Source organism: Salvia splendens, chromosome 2 (assembly GCF_004379255.2).
Source record: "Salvia splendens isolate huo1 chromosome 2, SspV2, whole genome shotgun sequence".
NCBI lineage: Eukaryota > Viridiplantae > Streptophyta > Magnoliopsida > Lamiales > Lamiaceae > Salvia > Salvia splendens.
Genome location: NC_056033.1, coordinates 31,423,192 through 31,446,497, shown reverse-complemented (window position 1 = coordinate 31,446,497; position 23,306 = coordinate 31,423,192). Strand labels below are relative to the sequence as shown.

The 23,306-nt window shown below is 37.9% G+C and overlaps 2 protein-coding genes across 2 annotated transcripts; both read left to right on the top strand.

Annotated features, from left to right (window-relative positions):
- The first annotated feature begins 216 nt into the window (after nt 1–216).
- On the top strand, nt 217–3,708 carry LOC121792192 (glucomannan 4-beta-mannosyltransferase 9-like). The gene is made up of 9 exons (XM_042190045.1): nt 217–913; nt 996–1,094; nt 1,164–1,416; nt 2,063–2,173; nt 2,267–2,403; nt 2,487–2,600; nt 2,705–2,904; nt 2,988–3,182; nt 3,295–3,708. The coding sequence occupies exons 1-9, from the start codon at nt 593–595 to the stop codon at nt 3,452–3,454; spliced, it is 1,590 nt and encodes a 529-aa protein (XP_042045979.1). The 5' UTR covers nt 217–592; the 3' UTR covers nt 3,455–3,708.
- An 8,324-nt stretch (nt 3,709–12,032) lies between these two features.
- LOC121792191 (glucomannan 4-beta-mannosyltransferase 9-like) lies at nt 12,033–19,514 on the top strand. Its single transcript, XM_042190044.1, has 9 exons — nt 12,033–12,916; nt 12,994–13,246; nt 13,483–13,593; nt 13,667–13,803; nt 13,888–14,001; nt 14,082–14,120; nt 18,622–18,782; nt 18,877–19,095; nt 19,194–19,514. Exons 1-9 carry the CDS (start codon nt 12,494–12,496, stop codon nt 19,360–19,362), a joined length of 1,626 nt encoding a protein of 541 aa, XP_042045978.1. The 5' UTR covers nt 12,033–12,493; the 3' UTR covers nt 19,363–19,514.
- The last annotated feature ends 3,792 nt before the right edge of the window (nt 19,515–23,306 follow it).

Below are 23,306 nucleotides of genomic sequence, written 5' to 3'. Positions count from 1 at the left end.
TGTGTCATTTTATTTATTACAGACTAAAAAAGAATATGTATCTACCATATTAGGTTCAGTGGAGAGTTGTTTTCACGGCTCTTGGAAACCGTCAAATTCATCAGTTGTTAGCAGACTTAGTAGACAATAGAAAATAACATGAATAATATTAATAAAATAAGCAACCTAAAGATGGAAGCCAAAATAGAATTTCTATAAAGAGGTTCTGTTTCAATCCCTTCCCCACACCATTTAGTATTCCCACTCCTCACTTCCCCTGTTTTCCCATCGTCCTAAAATCCTCAGAGTGGCCAGAGAAGAAGCAATATTTTTCTGGCCATCTAGAAAAAAGGCGACTGCGATTGATTGTTGAGCTGCATTGCTTTGATGTTTAATTCAACATAAAGGATCGCAGTCTTTGCAGTGTGTTTTCTGACAACCATGCTCTTTTTCCCCATTCGTTTTTGCGTCTCAGAGAAGCAAAATCAATAGAAATATTCTTGCGCTTTTCGCAAAGAGAAGAAAAGCAACGCACAAGGCTATATATACCCTATCAACAGATCTCGATTTTCCACACTCAAAAACAAACCCAGAGGAATCAAACAGAGCCTAAATGGAACGCCTCTCCGCTCTGCCGGAAACCTTCTCCGGCGTCCACAACGACATGGCGGAGCAATTCCAGATCATCTGGGGGCAGATCAAGGCCCCGCTAATCGTGCCGCTGCTGAACATGGCGGTGTTCCTCTGCTTGGCAATGTCAGTGATGCTGTTCATCGAGAGGGTTTACATGGCCGTCGTCATCACTCTCGTCAAAATCTTCGGCCGTAAAGCCGATAAGAGATTCAAATGGGAGTCGATGAAGGACGACTTGGAGCTCGGCAACTCCTCCTACCCCATGGTCCTCGTCCAAATCCCTATGTACAACGAAAGAGAGGTAGCTGAGCTCTCCTTGTTTAATGCATTTCTAATTTTATATGTTTGAGAATTCTCCATTCTAATTCAATTCTACTGCACAGGTTTATCAGCTCTCGATCGGAGCTGCATGCGGCCTGTCCTGGCCGTCGGATCGAATCATAGTCCAAGTTCTCGATGATTCAACCGACCCCACCATCAAGGTAAATTGAAAATCTCAATTGCATTTGTTGTAAATGAATCGGAGTAACAATATTTGAAAAATGCAATAGAATATGGTGGAAATGGAGTGCCAGAGATGGGCGAGCAAAGGGATTAACATAAAGTACGAAATCCGCGACAACAGAAACGGATACAAAGCAGGAGCTCTTAAAGAAGGCCTCAAACATTCCTACGTTAAACAGTGCGATTACGTGGCAATATTCGACGCAGATTTCCAACCGGAGCCCGATTTCCTGTGGCAAACCATCCCGTTCCTCGTCCACAACCCCGAGCTCGCCCTCGTCCAAGCTCGCTGGAAATTCGGTACTACTATTCTTCTTCTCACGTGTTAATTAAGGGTTATTGATGTTTAGAGAGTGTCGGTGATGACACTGGTGAGAGTGACTGCCTATCCACCACTCAAAACAACCATGCTTCACTGTGTGTTGAGAACATAAAGCCAAAGGGGGTTGATGTAGAATTAAAGACCATTCAATTTTTGACTTAAAAGTGCTAGTTTCCAGGTTTATAATGGTGTGGTTTGTGAAATGATGTTGTGTCAATTGTTGTAATGGAAATATAACTGTAGGTTGTCCTAGAAAGTTGATGGTGAGAACTGAATAAATGATAGCTCGTGGATTGACTTTATTATCCTTTTTGCCATCTGAGGGAAAAAGTTGGTAAATACTATAGTAAATCTTTCATTCTTAAAAAAGGATGGTGTGTGGACAAGGGGTAGTTTTGTCCTTGGTCCCTACCTTTTTTAAGCCAGCAATCGCATGTGCTGACTGCTGAGGCCTGAGGGCATGCATATATGACTGTGGTGGGCCGCAATCTTTATCTACCGACACCCTTCTCCATTCAGTTAGATGGTGGCATTTACTTTTGTTATGGCTCTAAACACTAATTGTTGTTGAATGTTTTATTTAACTAGGATTAGTTAATAATCAGAAATAATTTATCTTCCCAGTTAATGCCAATGAATGCTTGATGACGAGAATGCAAGAAATGTCGCTCGACTATCATTTCACGGTGGAGCAAGAAGTAGGCTCATCCACCTACTCTTTCTTTGGATTCAATGGTAATGACATACTCTTACATTAGATGATTAGAAGTGAGTAATATCAATGTAATAATGCTAATATAAATCTATGATGTTTGTGAAAATGTGAAGGAACTGCTGGTGTGTGGAGGATTGCTGCAATCGAGGAGGCGGGAGGATGGAAAGATCGTACAACGGTGGAGGATATGGACTTGGCCGTTCGTGCTAGTCTTAAAGGATGGAAATTCTTGTATCTTGGCTCTCTAGAGGTGCCTAATGAAACAAGTCATGTTTTCTTCTTTGATGATCGCTATAAAAATGATGTAACTGTATTTTATACTGTTTGTTGCAGGTGAAAAATGAGTTGCCTAGCACGTTCAAGGCGTATAGATACCAACAACATCGTTGGTCGTGTGGCCCTGCAAATCTGTTCAGGAAAATGTTGTCTGAGATCATAAGAAACAAGGTTGAGCAATCTCTCTCTTTCTCTCTTAATCCTGTGTCTGATCCTTGAGAAATATGGATATGGACAGGGACAGCTGATCAAACTATAAACGCGTTTATTTGCAGAAAGTGTCATTGTGGAAGAAGGTTCATGTCATATACAGTTTCTTCTTCATAAGGAAGATAGTAGCCCATATAGTAACGTTCGTGTTCTACTGCGTCGTGCTACCTGCTACCGTGTTGGTACCGGAAGTTCAGATTCCAAAATGGGGTGCAGTTTACATTCCTTCCATCATCACCCTCCTCAACGCAGTTGGAACTCCAAGGTCCCAATTTCTCGCACCTCGGATTGGCCTAATGTTTATTTCACTTTCTTCTTTTGTTTGATGTTATGAGTTCGAATATGTAGGTCACTCCATTTGCTTGTTTTCTGGATCCTCTTTGAGAACGTGATGTCACTGCACCGCGCCAAGGCCACCTTGATCGGGTTGCTTGAGGCAGGGAGAGTGAATGAGTGGATTGTCACTGAAAAACTTGGCGACGCACTTAAGTTCAAATCTGCACTCAAAGCATTCAAGAAACCTCGGTTTAGGATCGGAGATAGGTACATTTTGTGATCAATGAATGCATCTCTTAGTCATTTTTAGCATATACTACTACTACTCTGTACTTATATAACCTGCAAGAATCTGATAGATAATTTTTTGCTGAAACAGAATCCATTTGTTAGAGCTTGCTATTGGCTGCTACCTCTTCTTTTGCGGCTGCTATGACATTGCATTTGGGAAAAACCACTTCTTCATATACCTCTTTGTCCAGGCAACAGCCTTCTTCATCATGGGATTTGGCTATGTTGGCACCTTCGTCCCTTCTTGAGGAGGAACTTCTCGTTGCTTGTTCCGATTAGTGTTTTGCTAAATTTGGAAGCATGATACAGTCTTGGTTCCCTTTCTCCTCTTTGTTTTTTTGCTCTTGTATACTGCTCTTTTTTACATGTAGAAAGTGAGTGTATTCTTGTAGGTTTAAGCATAAGAGTTGGAGCTCAGGATTGTTGTGGATTTTATTTTTTCATGTGTATATTATAAAGTTGGATCACTGAAATTGAAAGTAACATTGGTTTTCTGTATCAATTTCACTTTCTGGTTGTTCATAATTCCAAGGTTGTTTGAATTAGACAGAATCAAAGTCTGAAAAGCAGTATGCAACAATAAGCCTATTCATTAGGCAGTTGAACAGACCTCCCATCTTAAATTTTTCTTTTCTAATAAATAAAATAACTAAATAAACAAAACAAAAACAGAGATGAATTGAACAGTGGAAATTTATTGTTTTCAGCTACTGGGAAAGGGAGATGCACTTAATAAGAGATTATTTTTACCCAACTGCTGCCTTAAATATTGGTGATAAGAAAATTGAATGCAGTTGTAGAGAAAGCAGGCCTCTAATTAGGCAGTTGTGGCTTGTGAGTTTCATTACAAGAACAATAACATATATCTACAACAAAGCCAATATGAAAGAACTGTTCTATTCTGTGGTACAGAATTGCACATGCTAAAAATAAATTCAGGCTCTTTGTATCTAAGTGCCAAGGTATTATAACACACTTTGCAACCTCTGTTTAATAATAATTAAAAAAAAGAACATAAATCAACTAATTGTTGCCTTACATAAACTCTTGTAATTTTACTCCTAGCACTTATAAATTAACTCATCTTTTTTTATTCTTATTATATCACTTTCATTATTGGGTAGACATGACGGCATTATCAGTAACGATGTAAACGCAATTAGGTAGCTAGTTGATATTAGAGGTGAATAAATGTAGCTTAATCATGTTTTAAGGTGGCGAACCAATTACCTAGTCATAGAACTATTAAATTGCTAAGGATTTAAGGCATTGATATTGTTCTTTGACAGTTAATTTCAAGCTAATTAAAGTCAAAATTTCTAATAATGAGTTTATTGAACTGTTTGGATAGTAAAATTCAAAATCCACTTGTATATACTGATGTTTAATGGATCAAGATCGATCAAGTACATATCTTTTCATCGTCCTCTGCATCTATATGGATTTGAAGTAATATGTTTTAGCTTTTGTGATACTAGTAAATATAATCAGGAATTATTTGGAGTGGAAGAAATTAATTATATGTACAGTATGTAGTACCATAAAGGGCAGATGGGCATTATTTTGAGTTAATGTGATGTCAAAATAAATTTGCAATCTTATTGTGGCTATGGCAGTGGATACTGGCAGCTGCTAATCTTTTACAAAGATGCAACAAGATTAGCATGTGTAGAAATTAAAAAGGTACAATAACTTTTTAATCTCATCGCCTAATAATACTATTAAAATAGAAAATGTAAATAAGTATTTGGTAATTAGGAAAATGTGTGTTTCTCAGAATTCTCCATCTTCTGCAACAACAACCCTTTTATTTGGGCCGGTCCAACATATATTATCCAACATTATAATAAAAGGCTGATTCTAACATAGCCCCATTTAACTTTTTGCAGCCCGTCTATTTTAAAATTATTAAATTTATTTATCAAATCAAAGTCAAACGAGAAACCAAAAATTGATTGGAAAATAACCAACAAGCTTTGCACGTAATATTTGGTTCGGACATCAAGAAGGATGGGGATCCCCTGCTGTGGTGGGAGCACAGCAGGGGCTGCTGCCCTCACACAACCAAATTTTTTAATAATAAATTTGTATTATAAAAAAAAAAAAATTTAATATAAAAAATTTGTTTGGGTGAGGGCAGCAGCCCCTGCTGTGCTCCCACCACAGCAGGGGATCCCATCCCCATCAAGAATCGGTGGATTGTGCATTTAGTATTCATTGACTCATTGAATCAATGGTAGAAAGGAATTCTACGTAACTAACTGCATTAACTCACCATGATCCATTCAGTCTTAAGTTATCCTAGATATGAAATGATTTTGAATCAACAATAGCAACTGTTCGCGATAGATTGTCCACATCTATCTAAGTTGAAAATATCAATTACTTACTTCTACAAGGTAATAACTAGGAGATCTTATTTAACCATGGGTTTACCCATCCGTTTATAATGTAGAAGAAAAACTTATTTATTCCATTATTGATTATTTTCTATGAATTTAATTAACAAATATAATAATAAATGACAAACAATGTAAGTAGTAGATAAATTTATTCTTATAAATTCTACTAAGAAATTAGATTTTACTACACAAGCAACTTTAAGCATGTTTTGTGCATATACCATAACAAGTGCACCACCTATATATACACATATATAGCTTAAAATGAATTTTTAATCCCTTTTATCTGAGTTATAAACTCAATTTTCTATGCATTTGGGTTAGACTTATTGTACTTTGTTTGATTTTTGAGCTATTTATATACTCATGTTTTTGTCTAAATCTATATCAAATGGTTATTTGATGAGTTTGGTGCATTTGGATAGAAAAAAGGACTTAAAATGAGATCAAAGACGAAGAGTACAAAGAATAGAGAAACGTGAAGGAAATAGAGAAGCCTCGAGCTTTTCATTTCCTAAGCCTTTTGGCTTTTCACTCCCAAGGTAACCTCCAAAATGTTTATGAGGTGCCTTATTGCCGAGACTCTTCATGTAGGTACTCCTATCCTATAAATAGGTGGAGTTTTGGGAGATGAAAAATACGAACAACAAACATTCTCTCTTTTCTCTCAATGTCTCTACATCATAGTGTGCATCTTAGGAGCATTGCCTAGCTCGTTTCTCGGAACTCCATCAAGTTCGCCGGTGCCTAGCGGGTTTGAGGTGCTTCTACACGCTAGGAGGAAGTCGTTTTATCTTTGGGGGCAATACTCCATTCCGTGAGCACTAGCCGGGGCGTAATTTGTCTTGGGGAAAGAGGGCTTTCCTCGACTCGACTTATAAATTTGGTTTGCTTTATTTCCGTTGTAATTTTCATTCCTCTTTTGTTGCAAGTTTCCTTTCGATTGTAATAGTTAGAGTACCGCCTGTACACGGCTTGGGAATTTCTTCCCACTATTTCTAACAATCGCAAGACAAATTATTGTACTCTTCTAAGACAGGATTATACCAATTGAAGTTGGAGGAAACATGAGCACCAAAGCTGGAATAAAGAAACGAACAGTACCAATGTTCATGAACTACGAAATGGTTAATTCCTTGAGATCTATTCTCTTGAGAATTGTGTTTATCGTTTGTCAGTTGACAAGCAAGACCAATTTTGACTTGGTAGTAATAATTGGGATGCTTGTGGTGTTGAATATACCAATGCACATATGGTTCGATATAATTGTGTACTTATTGTTGGAGACAATATTGTGCAAATTATTTGAACGTGTTGTTATAAACTACAAAGATCACGAGGTGGTCGCAATGGTCTCCGACGTGAACCATGGTAACAATCCAAATGAATGGTTTGTTGATACGGGTGCCACATGTCATGTGTGCTCCGAGAGAAGCGTTTTTTCTACCTACAAATCTGTTGGAGGTAGAAAAGTACGTATGGGAAACCAAGCCTCTTCTAAGGTGGTTGGTGTGGGTAATGTGTTCCTAAAATTGGGATCTGGAAAAGTTCTTACCCTTAAGGATGTACTGCATGTCCCAGACATCCGAAATAATTTGGTGTCAAGCTCACTTCTAGTAAATCATGGATTTTCACTAGAATTTGAGTGTGGAAAGGTTTTATTGACCAAGTATGGAAAGTTCATAGGTGAAGGCCACCTAGTGAATGGACTTTTTGAGCTGAATGTTACGGTCATTCACCGTGGAAAAGGAATAAGCAATAAGGAAGATGACACGTTCTCTTATTTGCTTGAAAGCTCTGATTTATGGCATAATAGATTGGGACATGTAAATCTAAATGCTATAAAAAGACTAGTAAATCTTAATTTACTAAAAGTAGATAAGTTTAACTCACAAGAAATATGTGAAGTATGTGTTGAAGCCAAAATGGCTAAACTGTCGTTCCATTCGGTAGAGCGAAGCACAAAACCTCTTGAATTGATCCATACAGACGTATGTGATTTGAAATTTGTGTAAACAAGAGTTGGTAAAAAGTACTTCATCACATTTATAGATGATTGCACAAGGTATTGTTACCTTTACTTATTAAGAAGTAAAGATGAGGCAATTGAAGCGTTTAAAGACTTCAAAAATGAAGCTGAAAATCAACTTAATTGTCGAATTAAGTGTGTTCGAAGTGATAGAGGTGGTGAGTATGTAGCGCCGTTTGCAGAATTATGCCATGCAAGTGGTATAATTTACCAAACCACAGCTCCATATTCTCCTCAATCAAATGGTGTTGCTGAACGCAAAAATCGAACACTAAAAGAGATGATGAATGCCTTGTTGATTAATTCAGGATTACCCCAGAACATGTGGGGGGAGGCTATGTTAACAGCGAATCATATCCTGAATAAAATTCCACTAAAAAATAGGGATGTGACTCCTTATGAGTTGTGGAAAGGGAAGAAACCTTCATATTCATACCTCAAAGTGTGGGGGTGTTTAGCGAAGGTAGAAGTGCCACCTCCGAAACAAGTTGCAATAGGCCCTAAAATAGTCGATTGCATATTTATTGGCCATGCACTTAATAGTAGTGCCTATCGTTTCCTAGTCCATAGATCAGCTGTGCCTGGCGTGGCTGAAGGAACACCGATTGAGTCAAGGAATGCTATATTCTTTGAGAATGTTTACCCTTGCAAGAGGCAAGAGGATCGTTCTAGTGAAAGAATGATGGATGAATCCACTAGTTCTAATCCTCCAAAAAGGACGAGGTCAATTCCTGAGGATGTTGAACCAAGACGTGGTAAAAGAGTTAAAGTTGCTAAAACATTTGGTCCCGACTTCATAACTTTTATGTTGGATGACGAACCAAAGTCATTGGCGGAAGCTCTGTCTGGCCCAGATGCAGCGTGGTGGCAAGAAGCTATCAATAGTGAAATTGAATCCATCATGAGAAATAACACTTGGGTGTTAGTAGACTTGCCTGAAGGCTGTAAGGCTTTAGGGTGCAAGTGGATTCTGAAAAGGAAATATAAGCCCGATGGTACTATAGATAAGTACAAAGCTAGCCTAGTTGTCCAAGGCTTTAAGCAGAAAGAAGGGCATGACTTTTTTGATACCTATTAACCTGTTACGAGAATCACTTCCATTCGGGTGCTTCTTGCGATTGCTGCTTTGCACAATCTCGATATTCACCAAATGGATGTGAAAACTGCGTTTCTGAATGGTGATCTGGAAGAAGAAATATATATGGAACAACCCGAAGGGTTTGTTGTGCCTGGGCAAAAGCGTAAAGTATGCAAACTGTTAAAGTCATTATATGGGTTAAAGCAAGCACCATTACAATGGCATTTAAAATTTGACAACGTGATGTTGGCAAATGGATTCACTATCAATGAGTGTGATAAGTGTGTTTACATTAAGAACACAGATAACGGTTTTGTTATTGTGTGTCTTTATGTAGATGATATGTTGATTACGGGCAGCAGTAATGCCATTATCAACGAAACCAAAAATATGTTGAAGAGAAATTTCGACATGAAAGATATGAGTTTAGCTGATGTGATTCTCGGAATCAAAATTAAAAGGAATCATGAGGGAATTGCTCTGACACAATCTCATTATATTGAGAAAGTGCTAAAGAAATTTCACTCGTTCGATTGTGAGCCAGCTAAGACTCCATTGGAACCCAACATGCATTTGAGTAAGCACACGGGTGAGCCTATGGCTCAAGAAGAATATGCAAAGATCATAGAGAGTTTGATGTTTATCACAAACTGCACCCGACCAGATCTTGCGTGTACGGTGAATAAGCTGAGCCGATTTACGAGCAACCCAAGCAAGGAACATTGGAAGGCTCTGCGTAGGGTTTTGAGATACTTGAAGTATACTCTTAACTTTGAGCTGCAGTACACAAGATATCCCCAAGTACTTGAAGGGTACTGTGATGCAAATTGGATCTCTGATTCAAAAGACTCGTTCTCGACGAGTGGTTATGTGTTCACTGTGGGGGGTGGTGCTGTTTCGTGGAAGTCGACGAAACAAACGTGTATAGCTCGTTCCACCATGGAATCTGAGTTTATCGCATTGGATAAAACAGGGGAAGAAGCCAAGTGGCTCAGAAATTTCTTAGAATGTATTCCATGTTGGAAGAAGCCAGTGCCGACAGTAGTGATATACTGTGATAGCCAAGCAGCTATAGGGAGAGCACATAGTGGCTTATACAACGATAAGTCTCGACATATTCGTTGGCGACATAATACCGTCAGACAATTGATCACAAGTGGTGTTATCACAGTTGACTATGTAAGGTCAGTTGATAACTTAGCGGATCCGTTAACAAAAGGTTTAAACCGTGATCAAATGCATAAATTGCTAAAAGGAATGGGACTGAAAACCACATCTTAAAAGATGATTATAGTGGTAACCCAACCATACGATTGGAGATCCCATGGGCTTGGTTCAATGGGAAAACGAAGCTATATGAATCTAGTTGTAACACTCGGAAGATTTTTAATCTTCGCCCATTCTTTAGAAAGCATTGAGTGTTGTAACCTGCATGTGGTAAGAGGCTAAATTTTGACTTTTAATGATTCTTAGAAACCTCGAGGAGGTGGGTATTGCAGGATACCTGGAAAAGAATCACCTATGTAAGTAAAGAAGTGTGGGCCGCTTCAACATGTGAATCACTTATGAATCCAAAGTGGTGTTCCATGGCCAGTAAAGGACACAAACGTGAGAACTGAAGAGTTTGTAAATAATATTGTGTCAATATTATTGTCTCGGTATACACCAAGGAGGAATGGTTCAAGGCATCACGTCCACCAGGCCGCCGGTATGCCCGATAGTGTTGACTATGGAAAGTTCAAAGCCCCAAGCTACTATTCCAAATGCAATATTGTTTCTCGAGAATTGAGCATAGAGTCTGCATGCATGCTTTTGTGTCTATTGTTGGTTTGAGCTTGCAGCGCTCTAACCAATGTAGGGGATTGTTGAAAACGTGAAGGAAATAGAGAAGCCTCAAGCTTTTCATTTCCTAAGCCTTTTGGCTTTTCATTCCCAAGGTAACCTCCAAAATGTTTATGAGGTGCCTTATTGCCGAGACTCTTCATGTAGGTACTCCTATCCTATAAATAGGTGGAGTTTTGGGAGATGAAAAATACGAACAACAAACATTCTCTCTTTTCTCTCAAGGTCTCTACATCTTAGGAGCATTGTCTAGCTCGTTTCTCGGAACTCCATCAAGTTCGCCGGTGTCTAGCGGGTTTGAGGTGCTTCTACACGCTAGGAGAAAGTCGTTTTATCTTTGGGGGCAATACGTCATTCTGTGAGCACTAGCCGGGGAGTAATTTGTCTTGCGGAAAGAGGGCTTTCCTCGACTCGACTTATAAATTTGGTTTGCTTTATTTCCGTTGTAATTTTCATTCCTCTTTTGTTGCAAGTTTCCTTTCGATTGTAATAGTTAGAGTACCGCCTGTACACGACTTGGGAATTTCTTCCCACTATTTCTAACATTTATATACTCATGTTTTTGTCTAAATCTATATCAAATGGTTATTTGATGAGTTTGGTGCATTTGGATAGAAAAAGGACTTAAAATGAGATCAAAGACGAAGAGTACAAAGAATGGATCAATCTATGCAAATAGTTTTTCGTAGGAAAACATTTCTAGAAGTTTTCGTAGAATTGTTATATCTTTTACTTTCAAACTTAGACTGAAGCATGTAAGATTTTCACGCAAAACGCTCTAATAAAAATGAGATCTCATGAAGGAAGGATGAGAATTTCAAAATACACACATCCATGTATTTAATATTGTAAATGCTCCCTAATCATATAGAAAATGATGTGGGGTCCATAAATAATATAGTTAATGGTGTGTGAAAAAGTGATTTGATATTCTAATTATATACTTCCTCTGTTTCTAAACAATAGTTTAAAAAAAATTATCTACCGATAAAATTAGTCCACTTCCATTTTAATAAGTTTTTTTATATTTTTATGTGAACAATATCCTCCACTAATAATACTTCAGTTTTATTTTGTATTATCTCTCACATGTTTTATCAAGTTCACGTTAAAACTAGTGTCGTCTCCAAAGTTTTCATATTTAGAGAATAGAGGTAGTCTATGATTCATAAAATCTAATAAAATTGTGAAAAATATTATTTCAAGTATATTACATTAATTATAATAAATACTACTCCGTGTCTTTCACGCGGTGAAATATGATTAATCCAAGGTGTGGAAGCCTTTTTTTGTTAAATGGCAAAATATAATAAACTTAGAATAGCCGTTGAAAGCAACGGCTAGATTTGAGTAGGTTGGTCATAAAATATGTGTAAGCTCCCCTTCATCCTATTTTGGAGCTTATGAACATAAAAATTGTATTTTATTAGAATGACTGTTAATAGAAATAAGAATTATGCTTAAGTTATTTTTATAACTAAAAAAACGAAAAAAATGTGCAGATTGGAGTGGCTCTTCAAGTCCACATTCGGATCGAGTGTGAACTGTGCGCCTGCGCCATATATAGCAAATACCAGCAATCAGCAACTGTTCAAATAAAAATTAATTTGTTCTGAAACTTGAAGTGGTCATATATACCTTATATATGTGTATCATATATTCATAATTTGTTCTAAAACTTGTAGACTGTAGTGGTCAATTCATACATACTACTACCATTACCATATCTCAAAATCTTACGAAGCAGCCTGCCAATATTCTGATTTAATTAAAAGCATTCCCCTCATCCCTTCCTCCAAATCCTCCCTCTCTTTGCATCTTTTCCGGCCTCTTGATTGATCTGTATCTGGTGTTCCAATGATTGAATCAAACTAAAGTATAATGCATTTTCTGTAATAGATCTCGATTTTTCCTTCTAGTTAAAAAGCAGAGGAATATGGAGGAAAGCAGGAAAACGGAATGGATTTGGGAGGTGATGATATCTGGAGCGGAAGAGCAACTGGCGCTAGTGTTGGGGAAGATGAAGGCGTCGACGATAATGGTCCCGCTGCTGGACATCTCCATGGCCATCTGCCTGATAATGTCGGTCATGCTGTTCGTCGAGCGCGTGTACATGGCTGTCGTCATCACCATCGTCAAGATCTCAGGCCGGAAACCAGATACCAGATACAAATGCGAACCAATCGAGCAAGATTTGGAGCAGGGGAGCCTCGCCTACCCGATGGTCCTCGTCCAAATCCCCATGTTCAACGAGAGAGAAGTCTACCAGCTCTCCATCGGAGCTGCATGCCGCCTTTCTTGGCCTTCCGACCGCTTCATCGTCCAAGTCCTCGACGACTCAACCGACCTCACCATCAAGGTAGTATGTCGGAATTAATATTGTTAACTTAACTATACATGGATTTGAATAATTGAATCCTGCAATTGGAAATGCAGAGTATGGTGGAAGCGGAGTGCGTGAGATGGGCGAGCGAAGGGATTAATATAAAATACGAGATTCGGGACAACAGAAACGGATATAAAGCCGGGGCTCTTAAAGAAGGGCTCAAGCGCTCCTACGTCAAGGAATGCGACCATGTCGCTATATTTGACGCGGATTTCCAACCCGAGCCTGAGTTCCTGCACCAGACCATCCCCTTCCTCATCCACAACCCGCAGATCGGCCTCGTGCAGGCCCGTTGGAAGTTTGGTAGTAATTTCTTATTCAAACAGATTTCTTTTTCTTTTTTTTTTGTTTTCACTTGCATTGCATGTTAGAATATGTCAGAATGCCCAACTCTGGTTGGTTGGTGAATTGTGTGTGCGCTTTCACTTGCACGTGGTCTAGTAATTTTGTAGGATTAATTTAATTTTTGTGTATTTCTTGCCAAATTATTTAACTAGAAGTTGATATTAGTGTAAAAACTGATTAAGTATTGTTTTCAGTGAATGCGAACGAATGCTTGATGACGAGAATGCAAGAAATGTCGCTAAACTATCACTTCACAGTGGAGCAAGAAGTTGGATCATCCACATATGCTTTTTTTGGATTCAATGGTAGTACTACTTCTCTTGTAGTGTAGAACAATAATGTAGGTAGATTAATTAGATAAATAAATTAAATGGATAGGAACTGCTGGAGTGTGGAGGATGGCAGCAATTGAGGAGGCAGGAGGTTGGAAAGACCGTACAACAGTTGAGGATATGGACTTGGCCATTCGTGCTAGTCTTAAAGGCTGGAAATTCGTGTACGTCGGCGCTCTACAGGTACATTAACATACACACTTCATTCGAATGAGTTGGATTGGATTGGATTGGATTAATGACAGTAAATAAAATCAATTGTTGCAGGTGAAAAATGAGTTGCCTAGCACGTTCAAGGCGTATAGATACCAACAACATCGTTGGTCGTGTGGGCCCGCCAATCTGTTTCGGAAGATGTTGTTGGAGATTATAAGAAACGAGGTTACATAGAAGAATGTCTTGATTAATTTTGAGTAGTGATATATATGGATGTAGTGATTAACACTGGTTTTTATTTGCAGAAAGTTACACTATGGACAAAGGTTCATGTTATATATAGTTTCTTCTTGGGGCAAAATTCTATTTTTGTGAATGCATGTTAACTTAATTCCAATTTAATGAAGAGCAATAGATGAATTCCCGCACAGTGAGTGACGCATAACATTTGTGCGTCGTTATTAATGAAACGCACAAATGTTATGCGTCTTTACTGAAAGACGCACAAATAATATGCGTCTATAAAAAACGACGCATATAGATTATGCGTCGATAAACGACGCATAACTGTTATGCGTCGTTGCTAAAAGACGCACAATATATGTGCGTCTTTCAGTAAAGACGTATATTATTTGTGCGTCGTTAAATCGGGATTAAGAGGGCAGAATGCTCGTAATTGACAGACGACGCAGCGTGCAGCGAAGGAGGGGCGATTTCAGCGACGATTTCCGGCGATTTGAGGCGTTTTCCGACAGATTTCAACCAAATACCAAACATATTTCGGTAATTATTCATCCATTTGGCTACATAAATCAATAATTGCTGAAGTTATGGAGGTTTTCCCTAATTTAGTAAAGTTAGGGTTTATATGAAATTGCTCAATTTACGGACGATTTCTGTTAGTGTGTTGTTTATTTGTGTTGTTTTGTTGCGTATTTGTGTGTTTCACATGAATTTAGGGTCAATTGTAGAAGTAAGTGGTTCAATTGAAATTATATACACAAAGTGCAGAAAATAGATATATTCTTGTGCAAAAATGTGAAAATTTTAGTTATCTTATGCTATTATATGTTGGGTGAATGTTTTGAAGTAGATGGCATCTGCAAGTTCTGAACAACAGTTATGTTATGGACCTGAGGATCCATCCGTACTGTTTCATCAAAACGAACATATTTCAGCCTCATTGTTGGCGAATGGCACAACAAATGTGTTGAGAGTTCGTAGGACGGAGAGTAAGGTTTGGGCACTGCCAATACATGAAGATGTGATGCATTGGCTTGATGTTTGGGGGTTCAGAGGTGTGATTGAATGTGGAAGGCCAAGAAGGATGGACAATGACCTAATAACTGCATTGATCGAGCGATGGAGGCCTGAGACCCACTGTTTCCACCTTCCAGTTGGTGAGGTAACCGTAACCTTACAGGATGTGCAAAACCTGTGGGGTTTGAGAGCAGCCGGTCGTGTTTTCACTGGCTGTGACTACCCTATTGGATATGAAGATTGGCCCAGCAAGTGTAGAGATGTGTTGGGATGGATACCTGACGCAGAAACAGAAACGAAGCACGGTGGGTTGTTGATGACGTCTCTGATCAACCAAGCGACTATGCCGTTGGGTGATGGGCTGCATGAGTATGCATACGTCCAAAGAGCACGTATACATGCTCTAATCTTGTTAGGGGGGCTTATTTTACCGGACACTACCGGGTGCAAGGTCCCCTTTATGTGGATAAATGCCTTTGACGATCCGGAAGACGTGGCTAATATCAGTTGGGGTAGTGCTGCTTTAGCATACCTGTATCATTATTTGTGCGAAGCTTCTGTAGGCAGACAGAGAAGAGATGTGGGTGGCCCTATGGTTCTCTTGCAGCTGTGGGCGTGGGAAAGAATGCCTACATTGAGGCCAGCCTTCTTGATATCGCCTACGCACACGCCGTATACCCCGTGTGGAGCCAAGTAATATTTTTTTTAAGTAACGTACTTAATTATGTATTTTTTTGGGTAACTTTTGATATTAATATTCCGTGTAGGTGGCACGGAGTTACTGAAATTGGAAATGCGCCCCAACATTCAGTAGCTCATTATCGTGATCAGTTATCATTGATTCGTCCTGGCCAGGTGAAATTTATTTTTCTTAGCTTAGCTAATGAATTAATCTAGTATGAAATTAATTGTGTGAATGATATTATGTTTTTGTAGTTTCTGTGGACACCATATACAGATTGTATCCTGCCCGATTACTGCATTGATTCGACCACATCCTACTTGTGCGACACATATTTGGTGTGCTGGTCATTTGTCGAGGCACACGAGGCTGGACGCGTTTGCCGACAAATCAACCGCTACCAGCGTATTCCTCAGTATTGTGATAGGATGCTACATAATGCCGGACATCTGTCTAAAAGTCACCGCCGTGGGAGGAAGGGCGCCGATTGGGCTAAGGTACATAAATTCTACATTGAAGAATGGGATTTGAGACACCACAGGTTCCAAGCAAATTTTGATCATGCCACGATGACCATGGATGGTAGCATTCATCCGGGCTATATGGCGTGGTTCAATAGGATCACAGTGTCGTACCTAGTTCAACCTGCGACACAGTCAACGGTTGGGATGAACGAGTCAGCATCTTCTATGATGAAATTGGTATGTTATGTTTTTTTATATTATAATGTATTTAGTTTGAAGTTTGTATAGATTGATTGTAATGATTTTGTATTTGTGCTATCTAGGTCGAGACCATTCAGGGGATATGGCATTTGACCTCTGAACACGACACAGACCCTCGATTACGGCAGATTCGTGCAATGGCTGCTGAGGCGCTTCGTACGACGGACCATACTGATGTGATGGAGTATCCAACATCGCAACGGCGAAATGTGGTCATGCCGCCACGCCCACCAACTTCTCTTCGTCATGGACTGCCGGGTGTCCGGACGGGAGGACACGGGATTACACGACAGCATAGGTTGTCGCAGCAGCAACCGCCGCAACCTGATTATGCGGTACCAGAGCCCTTGAGTCCGGAGCACGATCCCCCAGGATGGTCTCAGTTGAGTGGTGCAAGCCACGAGCCCTCGCAATGGGGAGCACGGGCATCATGTGATTCGTTCTTTGGCGGTGGGTCTGATTGGGGTGCAACTCAACCAGGGCGTGATTCATACTTTCAAAATTATCAATTTGTTGATCCTGTGGGGGAAGAAGAGGGCGGGGAAGAAGAAGAAGAAGAAGAAGAAGAGGGCGGGGAAGAAGAAGAAGTCGGCGGGGAAGAAGAAGACGAAGTAATATTCCGACGAACGTCCGAGGGATCCTCACGACCAGCTATGAAGAGTTCATCAAGTGCGATTGGGAGGGCTATGCACAATGTATTAAGGGGATTGTCAACAAGGAAGAACAAAGGGAAAGCTCCGACAAAGTTCACGCCTTCAACTAGATAGATTTCGAATGTGATTCGTTCTTTCGGAATGTATGAAAGTAATTTGTTTTGAACAATTTTTGATGTGATGAAACAGGTTGTCATCTCACATATTTTCTATCCTGCAATTTTAGAACAATTTCGGTAATTCGTTCTTTGTGTCTATTGAAACCGGTTGTTATGAACATTTTAGATATGGTGGAATGAACAAGTATTATGATTTTTGACGCATAACAGGTATGAACAATTTTCTGGAATCTACAGTGTGTTTCTTCATTCACTCGGTGACGCATAACAGTTATGCGTCGTTTCTGGGTGACGCATAATTGTTATGCGTCGTTCGTTAGTGACGCATAACAGTTATGCGTCACCGAGTGAATGAAGAAACACACTGTAGATTCCAGAAACTTCGCCCGAGCGGGCGATTTTGTCAGCAACATCTACAACATCTACAACATCTACAACATCTACAACATCTCTCTGCTCATTCATTTGGTCCACCCTCGCAGATGATCCAATACCGCACTCAAAACTCATTTGTTCAAACCTCGCAGATGCTCCAATACCATAATCAACAACTGGTGGGATTTCTTCACTCCTCACAGGTGAATACTCAACAAATAATTCAATACACCCACTTGAATTTTGAGCATTGTTGAACATAAACATTACACTATCATCATTGCGAATCACAGAACATGTATAACTCATACCGGAACCATAGACTATACATTGTCTCCATAATAATTCAATTGTGTGTTGGTTCATATCTATTCCCATCGCATCACAAATCATTGCTACCAACTCATAATAGGAAACACATGAATTTAATATAATGGAGCTCCTCGCACGAGGTGGGTCATAACCAATACCCATATGTGGTAGTTGAACTACTCTACCACCCCAATACAAACTCACAAATACTTGCATGATTTCTGCATCAAAAACATATAAACCAACGACAATTATGGACATTTTCCTACAAGCCCTAATTTGTATAAATTGGGTAAAACTAACAAATGAAAGCACAATAAACATGAATAATGATGAATGTAGCTAAATTGATGAACAAATTACCGGATCTTATGGAGAAATCGCCGGAAATTGCCAGAAAACGCCGGAAATCGCCGAGATAGAGGAATTGAAAGTGTATGAAGGTGCGTTCTGTGATCTGCGTGTGACTGGAGGCAGATAAAAGCCGCCTTAACGACGCATAACCAATGTGCGTCGTTCATGAGCGACGCACAACCCTTATGCGTCGTTAAGCGACGCATAATCCTTATGCGTCATTACTTAACGACGCATAATGGTTATGCGTTTCATTAAGAACGACGCACAATCATTATGCGTCACTCCCTCAATTAGAATGAATCTATTCTCCTTCATTAAATTGGAATTCCATTACTCTCTTAGCACAAAAGAAGAAAGACCTCTTCTTCTTGGTGAGGAAGATTATAGCTCATATAGTGACGTTCGTGTTTTATTGTGTTGTACTTCCTGCTGCGGTGTTGGTACCCGACTACGAAATCCCAAAATGGGGTGCAGTCTACATTCCCACGATCATCACCGTCCTCAACGCAATCAGCACTCCCAGGTCCCATTATGTTGTATTAATAATCCAGTTTAGTTTTTTTTTTTATAATTTGGTGTTAGTATTTATTGAAATGGAACTAAATAACTTTATACAGGTCAATCCATTTGGTTGTTTTCTGGATCGTATTTGAAAATGTGATGGCACTACACCGCACAAAAGGCACATTCATCGGGTTGTTAGAGGTGGGCAGAGTAAACGAGTGGATTGTCACTGAGAAGCTTGGCGACGCTCTCAAGATCAAATCAATTGGGAATGCTGTGAAGGTCATCAAACCTGCCGCTACCAATCAACGGCGCTTCAAATTTATCGACAGGTATTATTTTTATTATTATTATTATTATATTAGAGTAGTACTCTATTGTTATTGAGTGTAATGTTAGGAAGTTAATCTAATGTAATTACAACGTACAGATTTCATTTTTTAGAGCTTGGATTCGGTTGCTACCTCTTATTGTGTGGATGCTACGACCTCATTTATGGAAAATACCACTTCTTCATCTACCTCCTACTCCAAGCAATCGCCTTCTTCGTCATGGGATTTGGCTACGTCGGCACCTTTGTCCCCTCCTCTTCAACTTAATTACTACTCCTAAATCTTTCTTGCTTCTTACATATAGTAATTCTTTTAGATTTAAGCATAAGAGTTGGAGCTCATAATGCTAGTTTTGTCACGAGTATATTGTAAGCTTGATTGTCTCATCATATTATTCTAATAAAATGTCCTTTTGTGTATGATAGTGAGATAGTGTGGGGCTCAAAAGTGTTGTTATATGAGTATAAAATTGATGATCTCGTTATTCTTAAATAAAATTATATACACAACTTATATGATAGTGAAAATGAACGACGTCAATCATAATTACAATTATTGATGGAGAAAAATTTTGGTTAGTAATTTATAGTGTATGTTCGTAGAAGAAAAGGCTTAATTGAGTTCATGACACTATACCATTTTGAGATGACTATCTCAAGGGTTGGATCCAGGGGCGGACGCAGAAAAATATTACAGTAGGGGCTATATATTTAAATTTTGTATGAGATAATAATTTACCTATATTTTGTTGTTTGAGTAGGGGCTTTTGCACTTCATTTTTGCACAAAATACCAACAAAATCATAATATTATATAACTAAAATAATGAAAAAATTAGTTGGGGAAGGGCTTAAGCCCCTCCTTAATTACATGTGTGTCTGCCCATGGTTGGATCCCCTGCTATGGCTGATAGCACAGTAGGGGATGTTGTTTCGCCCATTGGATTATTATAATAAAAAATTAATACTCCCTCTGTCCGTCACATGCTAGTTGCACTTTTCATTTTTGGACTTTTCCAAAAAAAATTGCACTATTTTTATTTTTTAAGTAAAAATTAGGATATTTAATTAAAATATTAGAATTAGTTAAGTGTTCTTTTATTAAGTATTCTCTTATTATACTTGAAATGCTAATTTTATTACACTAATTACTTATATTTAAATTTACGTTATAAAGACGAAAAGTGCAAGTAGCATGAGGCGGAGAGGGTATTTTAAAATTATGATTTAAAAATAAAATAATTAGGTGTGTGTGAGAAAAATATTCCTATTATGCTCTCAGCCACAACACGGATCCAAACCCTTGTCTCGGAATTTGATTATGATTAAGCAATGATTTGAGTTTATTTTTGAGTTTGACAATTTTACATGAAGTCAATGTTTACCAATGAAAGCGATAAAAAAATAATATTCGTACCAATCCCTAACATTCAATGAGAAATGCAATCATTTCAATTATACTCCTACAAATTTAATAATTCTACAAATTTGTGGAATCCATAAACAACTTGTGCAAACCACAGTAATTATATTAAACCTCATAAATAATTTCTTCCATTTCTTTTTAACACTTTTGTGCTTTTTCCTCCCTGTCATCACTCATGACCGAATTCATACAAAACAAAACATTTCCATTCCTACAGATTCATTCCAATTGCATTATTTATTTATTGTACTTTTGGAACGCAGTGAATTACAAGTGTATATCATATTTTCGCCTTGTATAATAACATAATTGTGATTCATGAGATCTGATCATTTATTATTATCACAAGGGTAGTTGGGACGATATTTCTTATAAATTGCAGAAATTCAATAACAATAAATAAAAACCACCGTTATTGACGCAGACTTATTCCAAATCATGGGATCCGATTTCACACATAACACTATGAATAAGAAATAATAATGTGAATCACACTTGCACTAAAAGTGTCTAAATCAGATGGATCCGAATAATTGTTCACGGTTGTTTTTAGCTAATTTGCTTTTTTACTTCATTTTTGTTGTTGGCAATTTCTACTATCTCCTCTGTCATTTTTTCATTTTGGGCATTCGCTTTCCTATCATGTATAAATGAAAAATGGCCTTACATTTATATAGAGAGGCATATAACTCTGTCTTGTAAAAATTTACTATTTCATTCGAATCCAATGGTATGAAAGTGAAACAGCTGTTTTGTGATGCAGGATTTCACGTGCTTAAACGTAAGTGCCAATTCTATATTGATATAGCCCAACCCACAGTTTGGATCCTGTGTGTTTTTTTGTATGTATCCCTTTATTATTATTTTCCCATTTTCAATGGGTACACACCCCTGTGATCCAAACCTCACCCTCATAACTGCATGCTCTAAGTGTGGAGATGGAATAAATTCAAACAGTGATGTGCATAGCATGGTCTTGACATTTACATGTGACGTGTACTAATACAATCAACGTGATACATCTAATAAATGTGAAAAATATACTACTATTATCTCTCTGCGGTAGTTGAGTCATTTCTTTTGAGCCCGTGATTAAAAACTACTCCCTTCGTTCCACCTTAATAGATGCATTTCATTCTCTTAATAAATAGTTACAGTGGAGAAAGAGTAAAGTAAGAGGTAGAATAATTCTGCCCTCTTCTCCGCATTATAAAGTGCAAAAATGAAATGCTTCTATTAATATGGGACGGATGGAGCGTGATATTTAGTGAGTTAAGTGAAAGATCAAGTAAGATTGATAATAAAGCAGAGAATTGGTGAGAAAGATTAAAATAACCACATTTAAAAGGAGTTGTTTTTTTCTAAAACAAATTATTCAATTATATTACTCCAGAACGATTAAAAAAAATATGACTCAACTAGCAGGAGTAATATATTTGAGTTGATGAAACATACATTAATCATGAAAACCATACCATGTCCATAAACCAAAAACACTAATTAGTCTATCACTCATCCCATGCCCAACTTATTACTCTAGAGAACGATTAGAATTCGACGTTGTTTGCTATTTAAACCTAACATTTCAACATTAGCAGTAAACACCTCACTTTCTTTGCAATCCAATTTATAATTTGAGGTAAATTATAAATTCCCGCCTCCAAAGACCGCGGAAGAATAAAACGCATGGTAAGTTGAACGATGTAGATGACTAAAACAAAACTTACGAATAATTTAATAAGTACAAATTTATAATTTAATAAGTTATAAGTACAACTTTATAAAACAAGATTCACAAACGCACTAATCAGATCTCGAGCTTTAACATTCAGCCAATTTTATAATTTTCGGTAAGTACCAAATAATAGAAAATTCGTGTATGCCTGCAACATTGACTAAATGATTCATAAATTCAGCTTTAAATTAAGTGTATATATATCTCACATGCTCATCAGTTCATGCATACTCCAACTAACTTATCTCGCTATAATTATTGTCCAATTAGATGCCCAGTCTTACGCAAATAAAATATTGTATTGGAGTTGTTACATGATGCTGATTCATGAGCTATTTTAATTTGTATTTAAAGGCAAGCTGACAGCTTTTTCAATACTCCTATAATATTTCTAACAACTGTGTAAACAATATGAACACCAGATACTCATTAGATCACTCATTCTCTCATTACATGAATAATAATATTAGTAGCAGGTAAAACTAGATTCGTGATTTGATTGTTCATTATAGATTTAAAAATTAACACTTTAAAGTGCATATTAGTAGTGTTGGAAATATAATTTCGGGTGTCCCAAGTATGTTGGGAAGAGAATGTGTGGAGCCCCAACCTATTGGGAAGAGAATACCATTTATAATATGGAGTTTCAATAAGTATAGTTCCTAGATATATTTATATCTAAAGTCTTATAAATACCTATGTACTATATATCAACAACAACAATTCAAATCAATCACAATATAGTCTTCAAAGTTCTCTAGTGTCTTTTAATTTCCGCACAAGTAGTATAATTAAGTTAATTTATAAAGAACTATAATTATCCCAATTATACAGTTCCATTAAAAAAGGTTACCCAATTTTTTAATGAATACGTACTAGTCATTTTTTACTATAAATTACCTTGTCATAGCCCGACTTTATTTTGTAAACAACTGATAAGCTTTTTCTTTTCTTCAATGTAAAAATAACTGATAAGCTAACAGGAGTGACCAAGGTATAGAGAGACTAAAGACTAGTCTACAAACAAAATAAATTGAGACACTATGGGCCTA

Coding starts and splice junctions, on each gene's coding strand:
- LOC121792192 (XM_042190045.1), top strand. CDS start 593: ATGGAACGCCTCTCCGCTCTGCCGGAAACCTTCTCCGGCGTCCACAAC. Junction 914..995: donor CTATGTACAACGAAAGAGAG/GTAGCTGAGCTC, acceptor TCTACTGCACAG/GTTTATCAGCTCTCGATCGG. Junction 2,174..2,266: donor CTCTTTCTTTGGATTCAATG/GTAATGACATAC, acceptor GAAAATGTGAAG/GAACTGCTGGTGTGTGGAGG.
- LOC121792191 (XM_042190044.1), top strand. CDS start 12,494: ATGGAGGAAAGCAGGAAAACGGAATGGATTTGGGAGGTGATGATATCT. Junction 13,804..13,887: donor TGTACGTCGGCGCTCTACAG/GTACATTAACAT, acceptor CAATTGTTGCAG/GTGAAAAATGAGTTGCCTAG. Junction 14,121..18,621: donor AGGTTCATGTTATATATAGT/TTCTTCTTGGGG, acceptor AAGAAAGACCTC/TTCTTCTTGGTGAGGAAGAT.